The 17,974-nt window shown below is 56.9% G+C and overlaps 1 protein-coding gene across 1 annotated transcript; it reads left to right on the plus strand.

Moving 5' to 3' along the window:
* Window positions 1-12,075: 12,075 nt before the first annotated feature.
* Window positions 12,076-14,384, plus strand: TMEM185B (transmembrane protein 185B). The gene has a single exon (XM_082682071.1). It carries the CDS (start codon window positions 12,077-12,079, stop codon window positions 13,127-13,129), a length of 1,053 nt encoding a protein of 350 aa, XP_082538197.1. The 5' UTR covers window position 12,076; the 3' UTR covers window positions 13,130-14,384.
* The last annotated feature ends 3,590 nt before the right edge of the window (window positions 14,385-17,974 follow it).

Below are 17,974 nucleotides of genomic sequence, written 5' to 3' on the forward strand. Positions count from 1 at the left end.
CACGCCCACGAGCTGCCCCCAGCTCCGGCCCTCGCAAGCTCGCCACACACCGCACGCCTGCCGATGCCCGGAAGCCCCGCAGCCCTGCCCCTCAGCCGCGGAGCACGCGGAAGGTGACGGGGAAGCAGGGACCGTCTGCCCAGCAAGCGAGGAAGGGTGCCAACCCACCCACAGGAAACGAGCTCCTGACACAGAGGCCCCCGTTACGATCTGGGACCCCACAAGTCAGGCTCCCTGTGCTTGTCCCAGAGCCCTCAGAGGGCAGCCCCAGGCCCTGAGGCCGCAAGGAGGCCGGGCAGCAAGGGCTCCCCGCCTCCGCCCCGCAGGGCCCTCCCAGGCTCCTGGCTCTGTGTCTGGCGGGTGGCACCTAGGCCCTCACCTTGACCACGTGATGCGGCAGCCAAGGAGCTGCCTGGGGGTGCAGGGCGCTGTCGCTCGGGGCGCGAGAAAAGCAGGACTGGGGGAACTTACGGGGGAGGCACAGCTGCCGGGAGAGCCCCAGCCCGGCTTCACCCACCGCACTCGGCAGGCGGCCACGGCGGCGGGGGAACGGGTCCCGGTCCCCCTTGGTGGCGGCAGCCCCAGCGCACACCCTGCACCTTCTGTCTCACAAGAGATCGGAGGTTTGCCCAAACCACCAGCAGACGGATTTCCCCACCAGCCCACACTAACTGCTTGTTGGATTCTGCAACCCAAAGTGCCGAGTCAGAGCTCCTGGGTGTCCCATGAGGGCTCCGATGGCGAGGCCGTGACCCTGAAGCCGGAACCGTCAGGCACCTGGGCTGTGCCCACCTGTGCGATGAGCCTGGGCGAGCGGCCCTGGGGGCCGGGCTGACAGCTTCCGCGCTCAAGGAGGCCCTGTGGGACGGGCGGACACTCAGCCAGCCCCACAGCTGTGTTCCGGGTTGTCTGCCTGCAAGGAGAGCCGAGGCTGCCCGCAGCTCTGCTCTCCTCCTGCGATGGCCCCGCCGGCCCCGACAGTGCCTCGTGCCATCAGCTCCAGGCTGGCAGAGTCAGGCCCAGGGGGGCAGAGCCGCCTGCTGCCCATCCTTCCCTCCTCCTGGGAGGAAGGAATGCATCAGGGATTTTAGTAACGTTTTCCTACATCACGCTTGGAACACAGTAGGCGCTCAGCAAACGGTACTTTCTCCTCACTGGGTGGAAGGAGGCTGTGCACCGAGACCCTGGAGCTGGCCCACCTGTGCCCACCGGCCCTGCTGCCCCAGCGTCTGAGCTGAGCAAGTCCTGTCTGCTCTGAGCCTCGGGACCCTCGAGGGTCTGGATGCAGACAACGATCCTACCTACTCCCCAGCCTGCAGCTGTCCCGGCTCAGCATACAGGCCACGCAAGTGTTCACTATGATTTACTTAAGAGAGGAATCCAGCTGCGTCCAAAGGAGGGGATCAGACAAAACAAAAGCTTGAGAATACTACCAGCCATGAAAAAGAATGAAGTAATGCCATTTGCAGCAACGTGGATGGACCTAGAGATTCTCATACTACGTGAAGTAAGTCAGACAGAGACAAACACCATATGATACCGCTTATATGTGGAACCTAAAATATGACACAAATGAATTTATCTGTGAAACAGACTCACAGACACAGAGCACAGACTTGTGGTTGCTGAGGGTCGGGGGCGGGCGAGGGAGGGAGTGGGAGTTTGGGGTCAGCAGATGCAAACTGTCATCTATAGGATGGATGAACGACAAGGGGCTCCTGCAGAGCACAGGGAACTTTATTCGACATCCTGTGATAAACCGTCATGGAAAAGAACATGAGAAAAAGTGTATATATGTGTAACTGAATCACTTTGCTGTGCAGCAGAAATTAACACGACACTGTCAATCAACTACACTTCAATAAAATAAATTAAAAAAAACAAAAGCTTGAATCCAGCCTTAGGGGTGGGGACATGGGCCCCCCGGCCCCCCACCCTCTCCAATGCCACCTAGAGACGGGGTCCTGGCTCTGAGGACAAAAGATAACCCCGCGCGTGAGCACACACACACAGCCACACCGCCCCCCCCCCACCCGCCGCCCGGCTCCCTCGTGGATCCACCGCTGCAGAATTGTCCCCGTTGCACAAGGGCGTCAGGGTTTAGCACGGACCCAAACAATACGTAGTTTTTCCCACCAAAGAGGCAATAAAATCCCACTCCCTTCTCCAAAGCTGCATACAAAGTGCTGACCTTGACAGAGGCCAGCACACGGCTTCTACAAGACCTCTTTCCACAAGAGAGAAAGGGATCACACTGGAGTGGAAGCATTGCAGCTGGCAGCCAGCACGCCCCGGACTCTGTCCAAGGGAATCCGTGGACGGAGGCTGAAGGCGGCACGACGGCTTTCTAAACAGAAGGGCGGCCGACAATCCTTGGCATGGCTTCCCGCACGCCAGGACTGGCCCGGCGCTTCCCAAGCCTGCCCTCTGCCAGTCCCACAGCTGCCCTCCTGGGTCCTAGCATCGCCCCATCTAACAGTAAAGAGAACAGGGGTGCGATGACCGAGCTGTGTGCCTGAGGTCTTGCAGCCAGTGATCAGCGAAGCGGGGATCCGGACCAGGGCCGCCCCACAGAAAACCCAGCCTTAGGCCCACAGCGCTACCCCGCAAAGAGAAGCTGCCCCAAGGGCACTAGGCCGGGAAGCAGCCCGGCCAGCAGACAGGAGCGGTGGCAGGATGAGCACAGGGACCCACAACAGCGGACAAAGGAGCTGGAAGAAGCAGGGCCCCAAACCATGCCCTTCGCCAGCTCTGCTGAGGGTGTTTGCTTTTCGAGGGGAGGAAACGCAGCTTGATGCCAAGGCCTGCTCCGTGTGCTGAGAAGCCAGACCCAGCCCGGGTTTGAGGCCCTGTTCTCCCCGCCCCACCTCCTCTGGTCCCCGTGTTCAGGTGGAAACGAAGGGGTGATTCCATCCAGACTTCTCCACTGGAAGATGGGGACAATGCAGCAGCCGCTGCAGAACCTCGCTCACGGGAAGCCGGCAAAGTCTGCTGCTTGGACTGCGCTACCCAGGACAGATACGGGAATTTCACGTTCCGGCCAAGCTCACAAGAAAAGGAGAAAAACCTGCTCTCCCCGCCAGCCCGGCCACTAACCTCACCCAGCTCGCTGCTCCGCGCAGCCGTGACTGCGATGGGTGAGCAGGTCTCCCAGTACCCGGGGCCCTGGGGGAGGGGCAAGGACCCCTCCCAGCACTGCCTGTATTATGATGTCAGAAAATAGGTTCTCATCCACCGCCCTCTGTATTCGCCCGAGGTCAAAACATACTTTTTTTAATGGTGAGAAATTGATTATTTAGGAAATGATTCCTTAAAGCCAACTTCTCGATCCACCAAGGTCATGTGATTTTCTCTGCTGTTAAACTTCACTGTAATAAAATGACAGGAAAAAACAAACAAGCAAACAAACAACTTCTCACCAGCTGTTTGGCAGAAACCCTCTGGGTTTTTCCTGGCTGTGTGTCCGACTTAGCGCTAGCGTGGACGGTGCTCTGTCTTCTCCCTGCGCTATTGGGCAGACAGGGCAGCGAAGGGCAGGGACCCCGGGTCCACAGCCCGGCCGTGGCCCTGGTCAGACACTCGGTCAGTGTCCGCCCGGAATGTGAGCGCCGCCCTCCCCATGCGAATAAACCGCGGTTCTTCTTACTCTGTCACTGCCATGGTCATCGGTTTCATATTTAACAGTGAAAACTGTTTTCCTGCCGCTCGCTCCCGAAGACCCTCTCAGCCCAAAAGGGGAAAACTGGGCCTTCTATTTACTTCCAGATGCGTTCACGTTTGTTGTTAATTAAGAAAAAACATCCTAGGTGTTCTTCGTACCTCCGCTCCCCACACACCCCAGCATCCCAACGGGTAATTGATGGCGTTTCCTTTGTGGATACATCTGTTGTGGTGGCCCTGATGGCCAGTAAAACCATTTTACTGAGCTTTTTAAAATCATCCACTTAGAGACTGTAAAGTAAAACCTCTTTCCCTCAACCCCCTGCTCCATAAAATCACTTGGAGTTCAAGAAATTATCTGTCTTCATGGGGGAAATCTGCTAATGCTGGATTTGCAATGGGAATTCATTCTGTGAACAGTAATTCACCGCCCTGAGGGCTCCCTAGATAAAGCCGGGAAGTTTACAGCCGTTAGGGGCAACTTGGAACGAACCTCAGCGACAGGTAAGTAATTTGATGTTCTTAAAAGGGAAAAGTCTAGGACCAGCAGGAACTCTGCAGAATTTCATTTTCTCTGCTACACGAGAAGGAAGGGATTGCTTGGGCTCGGTTTTGATGCTGTAAGGCATCTCCAAGCCTAAAGATGTATTTTCCATTTAGATTCAGATATTTCGTGGTGAGAAAGCAGCACGGGGCTCAGAGGTTGGCTGTTTCCTCTCCTTGAACCACCTCCAGGGCTGGGCACTGGGCGGGGGCTAGAGATTTATTCCTAGACTTAGTGGTCCCTCCTCGTGGTCTCATCACCTGAGTCAGCAGCAGGTGAGCTCTGGACCAGATGCATGGACGCCAGACCCCCACAGAGGAGGCACGGGGCATTTGGTGGGAAGAGAAACACAGACCCTCAGGGCTAAGACGACGTTTCAGGGGCCATTTGGCCGAGGGTTCTGAGAGCCTGCTGCATGCTGGAATCATCTGGGGAGCTTTAAAAACGTTTGGATTCCAGCTGCTGGCCCCCAGGACTCTGATTTGGGGAGTCTGGGTTGAGGTTGAGCCAGCAGGGCTGCATTGGGACCTGAATTTGGAGACTTCTGTCCTGCCCTGGCCCGTGGTAAAGCAGACCTGGGCCCAGGGTGGAGAAGTGAATTAGTTGCCAGTCATCTGGGTTAGTTATTTAACTAACAGAACTGAAGTTCTCCTTTAGGTGATAGAGGAAGTAGGGGTGTGTGTACAGATACTGGTCATGGACCGGATGTGCCAGCCCTACACCTCTGTCTTCCCACCTCCATCCCATGAGGCTAACATTACCATCCCCGTCCCACTGAGGAGAAACCCAAGCCTCACAGGCGCTGGGTCGTCTGCTTGAATGACAGAGCTGGGATTTGAATCCAGGCGGTCCCTTCCGTGACTCATCTTAAATACCCCAGGGCGGGTGTCCCCGACCTCCGGGCCGTGGACCGGTACCGGTGGGCAGCCTGTTAGCCGGGTGGCACAGCAGGAGGTGAGCGGCGGGCGGGCGAGCGAACCTTCACCTGCCGCTCCCCATCGTTCCCCGTGGCTCGCATCACCGCCTGAACCATCCGTGCCCCCCTCACCGTGGAAAAACTGTCTTCCACGAAACCGGTCCCTGGTGCCGGGAAGGTTGGGGACTACCGCCCCGGGGACCTCCCAGCATCGGTCTAGTTCCAGGCTCTGTTCCAGCTTCCTGCCCCCATCACCCAACCTTCACCCTACGGTGTACCCCCAGTGCTTCTTTTTTCTCGTTTTCAGCTGACCATTGGTCCCTTTCAGCCCAGGGACCTCTGGACAGCTCTCTGGGTGTGCCGTGCACACACTGTGCACACACAGTGTGCCGTGTCTGTGCCCTCTGCCTGTATGACAGAGTAAGCAGTCCTTGGGGCCAAGGCCACGGGCCTGGCACTTACCAGTCCCAGAGGGGACCACAGATGGGGGACGCGTGGATGGCCTGAAGCTCGTGTGCGGGGCCAGGCTCAGTGCCACGTCCCCCGGGGAGGCATCTGCGCAGGCAGGCAAGCCCACGATGCCCCTGAGGCAGCCGTGGGCCAAGCGGTCAGATGAGGCAAGAGAGATTGGCGGAGGCTGGTCCACCAGGCCTTGAAGGGCAGCGGGGAGCTTGGCTTTGGTCCTGAGAAACGAGAAGCCACTGAAGCTGTGCAGCAGGGACACCACGCCCTGTGACCCCGTGTCCCCCTGTGCCCCACATGCCAGACTGACAGCCTTCTGAAGGCAGGAGCCCCCTACGGTTCCTGGGGTGACTGCAGGGCCTGGCTCTGAAGGACAGGCAGAGGCATTTCTTGTGTTTACTGGTTTGTTTATTATTGCTTGCTACTTCACACCAGTCCGTGAAAGAATGAGAGGCACCCAGGGTGAAATTGTGACCCAAATTGGACAGTCTTGTTTCTGCCCCGGTAAAGACAGCATCCATCCACGACACAGCAGCCCGCAATTTACAGCAAATCCAGGCGACAGCAGGAGCGAGGGTTATCTCAGCGTCACAGAGGACTCTTTGGCCGAGTAAATTAATAGCGTACGTGAGACTGGAGAAGGCTCGGATGACACGTGCAAACTGTTGAAGATGTCGAGGTGTGCCGATTTATTTACTTAAATATTTATTTATTTTTATTCTGGTTGCACCGGGTCTTAGTTGCAGCAAGCAGGCTCCTTAGTTGTGGCATGTGGGATCTAGTTCCTGGACCAGGGATCAACCCCGGGCCCCCTGCACTGGGAGGACAGTCTTAACCACTGGGCACCAGGGAAGTTCTGGTGGTGCCAAATTAAGTACAAACGGTGGATGCTTGAGCGGCCTACCATTTGTTGAACAACATTCCCTCATTCAGGAAGCTTCTAACCACAACCACAAAAAAGAGTTTGAACTAATAAAGTTTAACTCCTGGGACTTCCCTGGTGGCGCAGGGAACACGGGTTCAAGCCCTGGTCCAGGAAGATCCCACATGCCGCGGAGCAACTAAGCCCGTGTGCCACAGCTACTGAGCCTGTGTGCTACAACTACTGGAGCCCGCACACCTACAGCCCGTGCTCCGCAACAAGAGAAGCCACCGCAGTGAGAAGCCCGCGCACCGCACCGAAGAGTAGCCCCCGCTCGCTGCAACTAGAGAAAGCCCACAAGCAGCGACGAAGACCCAACACAGCCAAAAATAAATAAATAAGGTTTAACTCTATTCGGATTAAATTAAATTAAATTATCCCAGGGCTCAGTTTATGGGTTCCTAACATTCGGAGGTCACTGTGATCGACCCCAGTAAACCACTGACCGCACACACACGTCAAAGCCAGTCCTAGTTTTCAGTTGACGTTCAATCTTGTGCAGCCCGACACCTGAGTCTACCTTTGATTTCGGCCTTTTTACCTCGTTAACGTTAATTCTTCACCTCTGTGGAGTTTCCCAGCCCGCAAGCACTCGGCCAGCTGCTGCCAGTACAGGCAGATTCGCACCAACTCTGTTTCTGCAAAGATGACACAGAAGAAAGAAAAAAAAAATCAACCTCCAAAAACACTAGGCTTTATGTGTCAAGGGTCTTTGGAATATTCATTTCTTCAGTCTGGCAATTCGATTTCCAGGAATTACCTGAAAGAAATCATGTGAGTGCAGAGGAAGCTGTGTCGAGTAAGGAAGACCGCAGAAAAGAACACAAATTACCCCAAGACACAGCAAGGGACTAGGAGAGGACGGCAGGCGACCCCGGGAGGCAACGTGCAGCCGTTACGTAGGTGCTCATAAAGGTGTGTTTACGGGCATCTGAGACGCGCTCCTCTTTGTGGCATATTTCATCACACTGAAGACAACGTGGATTATAAGACACACCGCTGTCTCATGCACCAGGAAGGAAAAAGAATTCCCAGCATGGGGTAGCTAGTAAGAGGCATCTAAGTAAAGCTGGGACCCCAAGGGGCTGTTCCCTGCACGGAAGGGGAATGACAAACAGCCCTGTCAGACAGAAATGGTGTGTCGACCTTGGCCCCGGGTGTGGGGAGGGAACACACAGAACAAGCCAGGACTCACGCAGGCTGGAGTCTGAGTTTGCGCTACAGATGTGGTCTGAAAACACCTCGAGCAAATGCTGTAACCGAATTTATTTGAAATTTAATGCAAAGTCTTCTGGAGTTGGCAGTGCCCCCAGGTGACCATCAGAAGCAAACAGGACCCCTTTGGAAGAGCTAAGTTTCAACACAGGCTGACGGCGCCTGTAAGACACCATCAATTGTTCGGTGCATGATCCAGAGACGTGTAAATAAGTGAGTCACAGGATTCGTGTTAAACCAAAAAGCAGAATAAAATGGCATGTGGATAATGACACGTCTTTGCAGACGTGACCAGCTGGAAGGAACTACACTAAAATGTTAATATGGATTTTCTGTAGGTAGTAAGACCAGAGTTTTCTCTCTCTTTAAACAACTCTTCACTTTCTGGATTTTCCTAAAGTGAGCATGTATTTAGTGACCATATAGGAAACAGGAGAAACAGAACAGGGTGATGTACGTAAGGAGGGGCTGGTCAGGGAGGGCTTCTTGGAGGAGGTGACTCCTGAACTGGGAAGGGGCCTGCATGGGAGAAGCGGTCGGAGCTGAGCAATGCTGCAGCCCACGTCAGGACGGCGCCCAGGGCACGGGGCAGATGCTCGATACATACCTGTTAAATGAATACACTAGTTGAGGAGAAGCTGCTAAAACGTGAGGCTAAGTCTCCAGGGGTCCCAACCAGAGTCTGGGTCTTTAGCGGGGCCATTCTCACCAGACTGAGCTACAGCACAGGCCGGGCTACCAGCGGAGCCAACAGCAGGGCTCAGAAGAAAGTCTGCAGCTGCAAGTTCAGCAGAAGACTGTGGTCGCGTCTAGTTTCCCCACCTGTGAAATGAGAGTCGCACCTCTGCCACCACACGAGCTTCAGATGACACAGAGCTTTGAAATACTGAGCCCGGCGCAGGTACGAGGGGCTGAGCTGCTCCAAGGTGTCCTCGTGGGAGCCCAGACTCCTCCCTGCAAACCCAGCACCTCTGGGCTCACAAGCTGTTCTGGCCCGCTCCTCAGCACGTGGAAAAGATGCCGCATCAGCTGCGTCCTTCCTGCCCGCCTGTGCTTTCCCGGACACGTTTACTGTGTACAGGCCTGTGCTAGAAACTGCGGATACGGACATGAAAGATGGGGCCCTGCCCTTGGGAGATGCAGAGGGTGCCAGGGACAGCCGGGCGAGCAAGGAGAGTGCTGTGAGCCCCGGGACTGATCGCACGGCAGGGAGGACAGGCTTCCCGAAGGAGGGATGCCTCCTTTACAGCCAAGACAGAAACGACAGCCGCCCACGGGGCAGGATCAGTGAGCACATTGTTTCGTTTTACGCTCACAATTTTGTGAGGTTATCTCCATCTCACAGATGGGGGCCGGAGGCTGGGCTGCTTGCCAAGGTCACGGAGCTTAGGGACAGCAGCACCAGGATTTGCACGCTAGCCTGGGGGATGGGGGACAAGGGGCACTGGGGCGCCGAGGGTGACACGAAGGGCCAGGTGGGCTGTGGCCTCCTTGTGAAGAAGCCGATGTAAGCAAATCCAAACGGGCCTGAAAGGGAAGATGTCCCTGGGCTTTCTGTCCAGGTCACCCCCCTGCCCCAGCCACCTACTTGGAGGACATTCAGCGGGGGGATCCTGCCTCCTGGGGCCAGGGGGCTGTGGTCCCACCCAGACTCCTGCCCTAGTCCCAGCTGCTCAGGGTCGAGGCACTGGGACTGACCATCTAGCTGGGCCCAACGCAGTCACACGAGTCCTTAAAAACAGAAAAGGCAGGCAGCAGAGAGGCCGCAGGAGGCTGAGCCGGAGAGATTCAACAGTGGGAGAAGGACTCAGCCCAACATCGGTGGCTGTGAAGGGGTCACCGACCAGGGATGCGAGTGGCTGAGAGCCATCCTCAGTTGACGGCTGGCAAGGAAATGGGAACCTCAGTCCCACACACAATTCCAGGGAACTGAACTCAGAGAAGCTAAATGAACCTGGAAGCCGACTCCCACCAGAGCCTCCAGAAGGGACCGCAGTCCTCGATTCCGGCCCGTGAGACTCAAGCAGAGAACACGCTGAGCACCCAACGCCCAGACTCCTGACCCACAGGCACTGCTGTCAGCTGCTACGTTTGCAGCAAGCTGTGACGGCCACAACTGGAAACTGAGAGTCCACCGTGAGGTGGACTCACGGTGAGGTGGTGGGATGGGGACACATCTCACGTCCCCACTGACTCAGCATGGCAGGCCTGCGCGGGGGGACCCGGGCACTGACACATACACACACACACACACACACACACACACGTGCTCTGTAAATGAAAGCCTTTACGCTCTGAGGTGCGTGCCAGCCTCACGGGTGGCTGGGTCGCCAGCCCCTGGCACAGAGCAAACAATCTGTTAGCTTTAACGGTCAACATGAAGACAAGGGCAGACACTTCCCTGGCAGTCCAGTAGTTAGGACTCTGCGCTTCCACTGCAGGGGGCCTGGGTTCGATCCCTGGTCAGGGAACTAGGGTCCAGCACGCCTCGTGGCCCGGCCAAAAAAAAAAAGAACAAGAGCAGGTCCCTGAGAGACTGGTCACATTAGGGAAAACAGCCAAGGAGAAGCGTCCATGTACAGAAGAGAGGGCCCAGGAGAGCTGGCTGAGGGGCCGGCAGACAGCAGCCCTTTCCCTGTGGCCCCACCTCAAACCCGGAAGTGGGCTCTGACCTCTCTCAGGAGGGGGGCAGCAAGGACACATCAGATGGCGAGGGGCCATGGCAAGATCCCCCTACCTGGACGAGGAGAACCAGGCGCCTGAGGAGCCGCAGAGAGGAGCAAACACCCTCCAAACTCCCCTCTTTGCCACAAAGCCGGCAGCAAAGGCCCTGAGGTCATCTGGCCACAGGATTCCTGCCTGTCTCAACAGGGTCCAGAGGACCTGGCTGGGCCACCATCTCCCTGCGGAGTTGCCAGCCGGCCCCTCCCCTCTGGAGGCTTTACTTCCCCCACTGTGGTAACATTGATATCTCACATGTCTTTAAACGCAAAGTGTTTTCCATGTATTCATTCATCTCACCCTCAAAACGGTCCCAAGTGCTTCTATTAGCCCACTATGAAGTTGGTAGAGGGTTGGTAGAGGGGTTTGGAATTTAAAATTTTGTTTTAGCTGACAAATCCCTTTCTGAAAGGGAACAGTAAAAGAAAATCCAAGGTGCAAGACAGACATGTTAGAGCGACTCAGGATGGGAGGAAGGGGTTGGGGGTGAGAGGCTGGCACCCCACTCAGCTAACGGTCTCCCCACAATGACTCCCAAGGGGCTCCTCACAAATTAGGGGCCCTGAAGACACGTGTCTGAGATCGGGGCTGAACCCTGAGGCCTGGCAGGGCTCACTCGGCCGGGAGTCCCTTCCCGAGAACGCCCGACTGCCGCGGCTGAGGTGAGGGTGGTGAAGCTTTGGGAGAGTTTTGGGAGGGGTCCGCACCCGGCCTCACCAACACCATGTGGATGCCGACTGGGGGAAGCCAGCTCCCGAGACTGGACCGTGGCAGCCCGACGACTGCCGGTGCCCCGCCAGGTGGGGACCGGCCCCGGAAGCCGTCCGTTCCAGGCACAGCCCCGCACCCCGCTCCCGGCGCAGACCGCACCCACGGGGCCCCCCCGACCCCGGCACAGGCACAGACCCGCCACCTAACGTGCGCGCGCACGCCCGCCCAGCACTTTCACAGTCACGGCACCCACTCCCCCGCTCGCAACCCCCCACACGCGACCGGCCTCGCGCCCACACCGTTCCCCGCCTCAGCGCGCTCGGCGCCAAGCCTCCCCGGCGCGGGCAGGAGCCCCTGGGTCGGCAGCGGGCGAGGGTGGGGCACCCGCGGCAGGCCGCGCCCACCGCTCCTCGGCCCCGCCCCGGCCCCGCCCCTGCCCCGGCACGGAGGATATGAGCTCACTCCCACCTCCCTGCTCCCGGCGCCGCCAGGAAGCGTCCGCCCGAGGTCGCGGCCCGCTCGCTGCCAACGGGCCGGCCGCGGCGTCAGCAGCGCGCCAGGCACCCGGCCCCAGTCGCCCGCCCCGACCCTCCCGGCGCCACACGCAGTAGCTGCTTTGCAAATGGGTACGGGGTGAAGGCGGGCACCGGGGCGGAGAGAGGACCCCGCTCGCCGACTCCGCGCCGGCCAGCCCCGCCGGTCGCCGGGGGAGGGCGGGCGCGCACGCCCCGCCCAACGCGCTTCCGGCCGAGCCACGTGACCGCGCGCGCACGTGTTCCGGCTCCTCGGCGCCGCGGGCCGGAAGCTGCTCCCGGCCGGTTCCCGGCTGCTGCCCGCCGAGAGCCGTCGCGGGCCGGCGGGGGAAGCGGCGGGCCGGGAACGGCGCAGACGCGGCGCCCGCCGGGGAGCGGGCAGCGGCCTCGCCATGAACCCCAGGGGCCTGTTCCAGGACTTCAACCCGAGTAAGTTCCTCATCTACGCTTGCCTGCTGCTCTTCTCCGTGCTGCTGCCCCTCCGCCTGGACGGCGTCATCCAGTGGAGCTCCTGGGCCGTGTTCGCCCCCATCTGGCTGTGGAAGCTCCTGGTCCTCGCGGGCGCCTCGGTGGGCGCGGGCGTCTGGGCGCGGAACCCGCGCTACCGCGCGGAGGGGGAGGCCTGCGTGGAGTTCAAGGCCATGCTGATCGCCGTGGGCATCCATCTGCTGCTGCTCATGTTCGAGGTCCTGGTTTGCGACAGGGTGGAGCGGGGGACCCACTTCTGGCTGCTGGTCTTCATGCCGCTCTTCTTCGTGTCCCCCGTGTCCGTGGCCGCCTGCGTGTGGGGCTTCCGACACGACCGGTCCCTGGAGCTGGAGATCCTGTGCTCCGTCAACATCCTGCAGTTCATCTTCATCGCCCTGAGGCTGGACCGGATCATCCACTGGCCGTGGCTGGTGGTGTTTGTGCCCCTCTGGATCCTCATGTCGTTCCTCTGCCTGGTGGTCCTGTATTACATCGTCTGGTCCCTCCTGTTTCTGCGCTCCCTGGATGTGGTTGCCGAGCAGCGCAGAACACATGTGACCATGGCCATCAGCTGGATAACGATCGTGGTGCCCCTGCTCACCTTCGAGGTTCTGCTGGTGCACAGGCTGGACGGCCACAACGCGTTCTCCTTCATCTCCATATTCGTCCCCCTCTGGCTTTCGTTAATCACGTTGACGGCCACCACGTTTAGGCGGAAAGGGGGCAACCACTGGTGGTTTGGTATTCGCAGAGATTTCTGTCAGTTTCTGCTCGAAGTTTTCCCATTTTTAAGAGAATATGGGAACATTTCCTATGATCTCCATCATGAAGGTAGTGAAGATGCTGAAGAAACAGCGGCTCCAGAAGCGCCTAAAACCGCCCCGATGTTTGGAAAGAAGGCCAGGGCGGCGATAACCCAGAGCCCTGGAAAATACGTTCCCCCGCCCGCCAAGCTAAGTATTGATATGCCAGATTAAACCCGTCTTCTGGGGCGTGTCCGCTAGTGGAAGAGGAACCGCATACACACAGAATCCACCTTCCCTGGTCCTCTTTTGCTCATCCATGCCAAACCTGGAACTGAAAACAGGCTCCAAGCATCATTCATGCCTTGTTTGAGATTGGTGCCTGTCAGTCAGTGACTCATCAGTATTCACCAGAGCTGTAGGAGGTTTTTTGACTGTACAGCCGTGTGTGCGTGCAGTGTGCCTCCATATGTGAGGAGCTTGTTCTCTAGGCTGGTGTTTGTGAGCTCGCTGAGAGCAGTAAATAGAATTGTTCAGGTAGGTCCTCAAATGGAGTGACGACACAGCTGGGTTTTTTTTAAAGTGGTACTGTACCTATCAAAAGTATTGTTTTGAAAAGTATTTTTATACACTGCTAACGTAAAACTGTATTTCAGATTGTGCCTGTTGTGACAGTAGCAGATGTAAAGAATCCTCTTTCCCACCACTTGCATATAAGCCTCATAGTTGTTATTTTTAGTGTTCCTACTGTTAGAATGGTTTTTCTTTGGGTTTTGCAGATACTGGTTTTTAATAGCCTAATAGGTGAATTTTTCTAATGCAGTGAATACATCCATATATGATATTTATATGACTATTTTAGCACTGTAACATGTTGAATTCTAGTTCTGTGCAGTACGGTGTATTATGTTAAAGTATTTTTTTAAGTTTATATGTGAAGATACATGTCTACTGCAGATGTTGTTAAAGATTGCTTAAAATATGAATATGTACCTGGCATGGGGTCTTATTAAAATTCTAGGCGTGAATATGGGGGTTGAAAGTCCCAAGGATCTTCATATTCAGGTGTTAGATGATTCCGTCTGCACAGCTTGGAGGTCTCTCTTGGAAGGAGCCCCATCCTTTGGGAACACGTGACATGCTCCAGTGCGGTACCAGAGCCTAAAGTGACACTTACTTAGCACCTTGAATTCTTCTCTTCAGGAACAACCAGAAGAAGCAGGTGGTTTGTCCATTTCTAAGAATCTTAGAATATTGGTTGGCCACGATATAAAGTGGTGTTGGTACGTGTCATTGGAAAGCTGGAGAGAGTGGCCTTAACCGGAAGTGGTCAGCAGGATCAAGGATCGTTTTAAGGTCCAAACGTTTTGATCTGGCAGCGACAGGGAAGTAATAGTTCAGGTTATTTTTTTAATTTTGCTTTAGGTACTGGTGGTACCAGGGAATCAGAAGGGCAAAAACCAGATCCTGGGAGAGTAATGTTCTTCTGACTGAGAACAAATAAATACTTCCAAAAGAAGGTTAAAATTAAAAGGAGTATTGATGTTATTACTGGGGAGAAGGCTGGAGGGAACCTGTTTCTCTTACTAGCAACCTAGTAAAAATGATCTCAGCTGCGCTCCGTATGAATTAAGTAAACAATTTACCTGGTGAGAGGACACGCTAGCAGCAAAGCCACCCGTGGGAACCTGGGTCCCTGGAAGCCTGAGGGTGCCGCAGCTCAGTTTAGTCACGTAGGACTGCCCCGAGGTCACCACGTGCACACGGTCACCTTCTGCCAGCCAGCAGCCCTGAGCAGCAGTGGGTGTGACATTTCATGAGCAAGGATTCATTCATTTGCTTTCTCAGCAAATATTTGTCGAGGACCTACTCTGAGCCAGACATGGATGTGCAGATCCATCGGAAAGCAACTCGAATGTGGCCCCGGCCCGCACGCACAAAGCACGCAATTAAAATCGACGGGAAGGTGGTGCTCGTCATAGCAGCCGGCCTGGGGGAGGGGCCGGGCCCAGAGCAGGCCATGCTGAATGCCTGGGAGGGTGCTACCGGCCTCGGGGTGATGATAGGCCTTGGCTTACCCTTGGGTAGGATATGGGAGCAAAGGAGGAGGCTGCTGAAGGAACTGAAGGGCAGGTTCGGGGGCAGCCGTGGGATCACCACCCCTCCTAGTTACAGTTTGAGGCCAGGGGCTTGCTGACACCTAAAACAATCCCTCCTAACCTGGGGGTGGGTCCCTCCCCACACTCAAGCAGCCCACCTCCTCTCCTCCTACCCCTAGGCGGCCCGGTGTTGGAGAGCCACTGCTTGGATGCAGTGACAAGCTTGCTCATCCCATCAGGCCTCTTTCCTGCCTCAAGTCCACTAAGTAGAAACAGTGGGAGTCACAGCTTGTAGAAAGTCGTTGCATCTGTAAAAGTTGTTAATAATACAGTCTCAGCTGTGCCTGGGGATTTACTTAATTGCTGCTGCAACTCGACTATCCACAGTATTTAGCATGGGTCAAATTCTGTAACTCTTTAGTTTCTCCTGTTAAGATGCTTAGCTTTTACTGCCAAACAACCTCAAAAATCTCAGCGGCCTACCAATTACAAATTCTCGCTCTGGGGCGTCTGGCACTTACGCTCCGGGCCATGGCTGTGGTCCAGGTCTGTCCCACGAAGCATCCCGCATCCCTCCTGATTCTGTTCCGGGTCCCAGGGGCATGTCCTTTCTCAAGGCAGAAGCACAAGAGGCCAAGCCAATCCTGCAAGCACCCCTGTAGCCCCTGCTCTTGTACGACAAGGGCACTGTTCTGTTGGCCCAAGCACAAGGCCAAGCCCAACCTCAGGGGGCTGCCAATTCAAGCCCAAAGAACAATGACACAGTCTGCACAGATGTTGCAAGATAGTTTTGAAGGCTGGAAAGAAATCACAAAATTTGTGGTAAAACATTTTCCCCATTTTAAAAACATTCTGTAATTTTTAAAGTTCACTGTTTAATATTGTAATAACAATTAGAAGGGACTCTGGGGTGGGTGGGGAGGGGATTTGAGGTGAGAAGAGGAAGAGCCTGCGTTCACAGCCCTCTGTAAAGTGTGGAGGGTCACGGGGGCGCTGCCCGGGATGGGTTTATGACAGTGCTGGACTCTTGAGGGTTTCCTTGGGGGCCCTGCGGGATGCTCTGGAAAGGTCCAGCCTGGGCTCAGGGGGACCAGCCGGGTAGGAGGTGCTGGGAAACAAGGAAGAAGCAGAGACTAGACGGGCCTGGCGGCACAGCTGGTGAGGGATGAAGCAGAGCCTCCCGCCAGGCCTGAGCTGGACAGGACGCTGCCAGGGGCATCCGGGGAGCTCGCACGCTGGCAGGAAGGCCGGCACCAAGCTCAGCAGGCACGTGGGGGCCGGGGGAAGTCGTGTTGCCAGAAACCCCAGCAAGTTCGCACCTCAGGGGCCACGTGGTGACGATGCTCCAGCTGGTCCCCACCACCGGCCACGAGACACTGCCACCAGTGTGGCCCCTGCTGCCATGAGGAATTCCTCAGGCGTCTCTGCCATGAGGTCAAGATTCAGGCACCAGGAGGGGGGTGTGATGGGCAAACCTCAGGCGTGCATTTGCCTCGCAGACCCCGGAGCTGAGGGGAAGTGAGCTGGTCCCCTTGGCGCTTGGAGAGGACCTGCCCAGGAGAGAGGGTGTGCAGCTGCTGGGTGACCAAGGCCAATGACAAGAGCCGACGCATATCGTCCTCATGAGCTCACGCTTCAAAATCACGGCTCCCGTCTGGCCAGACACAGCTGGCCTCGCGGCCAAGCAGGGGCTCCGCCCTCCCCCAGGGAGGAGGCGACGACTCAGAGCTGCCCCATGGACTCCCTCGTCCTCCTCTTAATCCAGGCCGCCTACTCCCCTCCTCTGCATGTTCTCTGTATATCCTAGAACGTGTGGATTCAAGTTACCACCACAGCAGGCCTCCAAGTGCAGTCCGAGGACCCCAGGGTCCACAAGCACGTCCCTCCCCACGACACCTCTGGGGGAAGCAGACCCTCCTCATTCTTCAGCCGAGACGACGCACTGCAGCAGGTGAGACGCGGGCGCGGGTCCCAGACGCGGCTGCCTTCCACCAGGCCGGGCGCTAAAGGCTTGCAAATGTGCAAGAACAATGCCACTCCTCTACTCACCACACTTCTTGTTATTTTTCATTAAAAAAAAAGTTATCGTGTAATGGACTTATTGTTTTTAAAAGAAGTGATATTTTTTAAAGTCATTGGCTTTCCCGTGTACCACGGAAAATGCTGCTACGACTCACAAAGAAGCGCCTTGGGGTCCTCACCAATGTTTAAGAGTGTTGAAGCGGTCCCGTGACCAGAAACTTTGAGAACCGCTGCCCTGTACTGTAGTGGGGGGAAGAGAGAGGAAGGAAAATGAACACCGGGTGAAACGCGTTCAACTCTGCATGCTGTGGCGGACGGGCACGGCTCATAGGGTGCGCCCTCCCCTGCGACCCTCCACCACCCTGCTGTCCTCCGCGGGCACCTCGGGTGCTCCGGTTACGTAACCGGTGGGGTAACTCCCACCATCATTCTGGGAGCAGCCCGAGCCCTTTGCTGGTCCTGCTGCTTTTTCATTTAATTTCACCTGAAACAATGAGGGGCCTGGCGGAACGCCGGGGTTCTGGCCAGAAGCCCCGCTCCTTCTGTGGCAGCAACACTACAGTCCCAAGGGCCCCCCCCAGGGCAGCTGCGTTGGCTGGGGGGGCAGTGACCCCGACCGCCGAGGGGAAGCAGGGTTGGACAGCGGGCCCCCCGGCGCTCACGGGCCACCTTCTCTGTCTTCTCAGGATGTCCTGTGGTTAAATCGCTGCCTGAAGGGCCGGGGAGGGGAAGTGGGGCGCGACACCTCCCTCCACCCAGTGGCTCAGGGCTCCCCGCCGCCCCCAGCCTCCACCCTGTGTCCAGACACCTTGTGCAGAATCTGGGGCCACGTGGTCCATCGCACCTCTTGTCCCCCCCAGCTTCTGCTGGTCCCCTCACAGCCGGGTCGCAGGGGCTGCCCCTCCCGCCATCCCCGGCTCTGCACCCCTCCCCACCCATCCTCTTCTTGGCCTGAGCA

This window comes from Grampus griseus (assembly GCF_964374135.1).
Source record: "Grampus griseus genome assembly, contig: HAP1_SCAFFOLD_50, whole genome shotgun sequence".
NCBI lineage: Eukaryota > Metazoa > Chordata > Mammalia > Artiodactyla > Delphinidae > Grampus > Grampus griseus.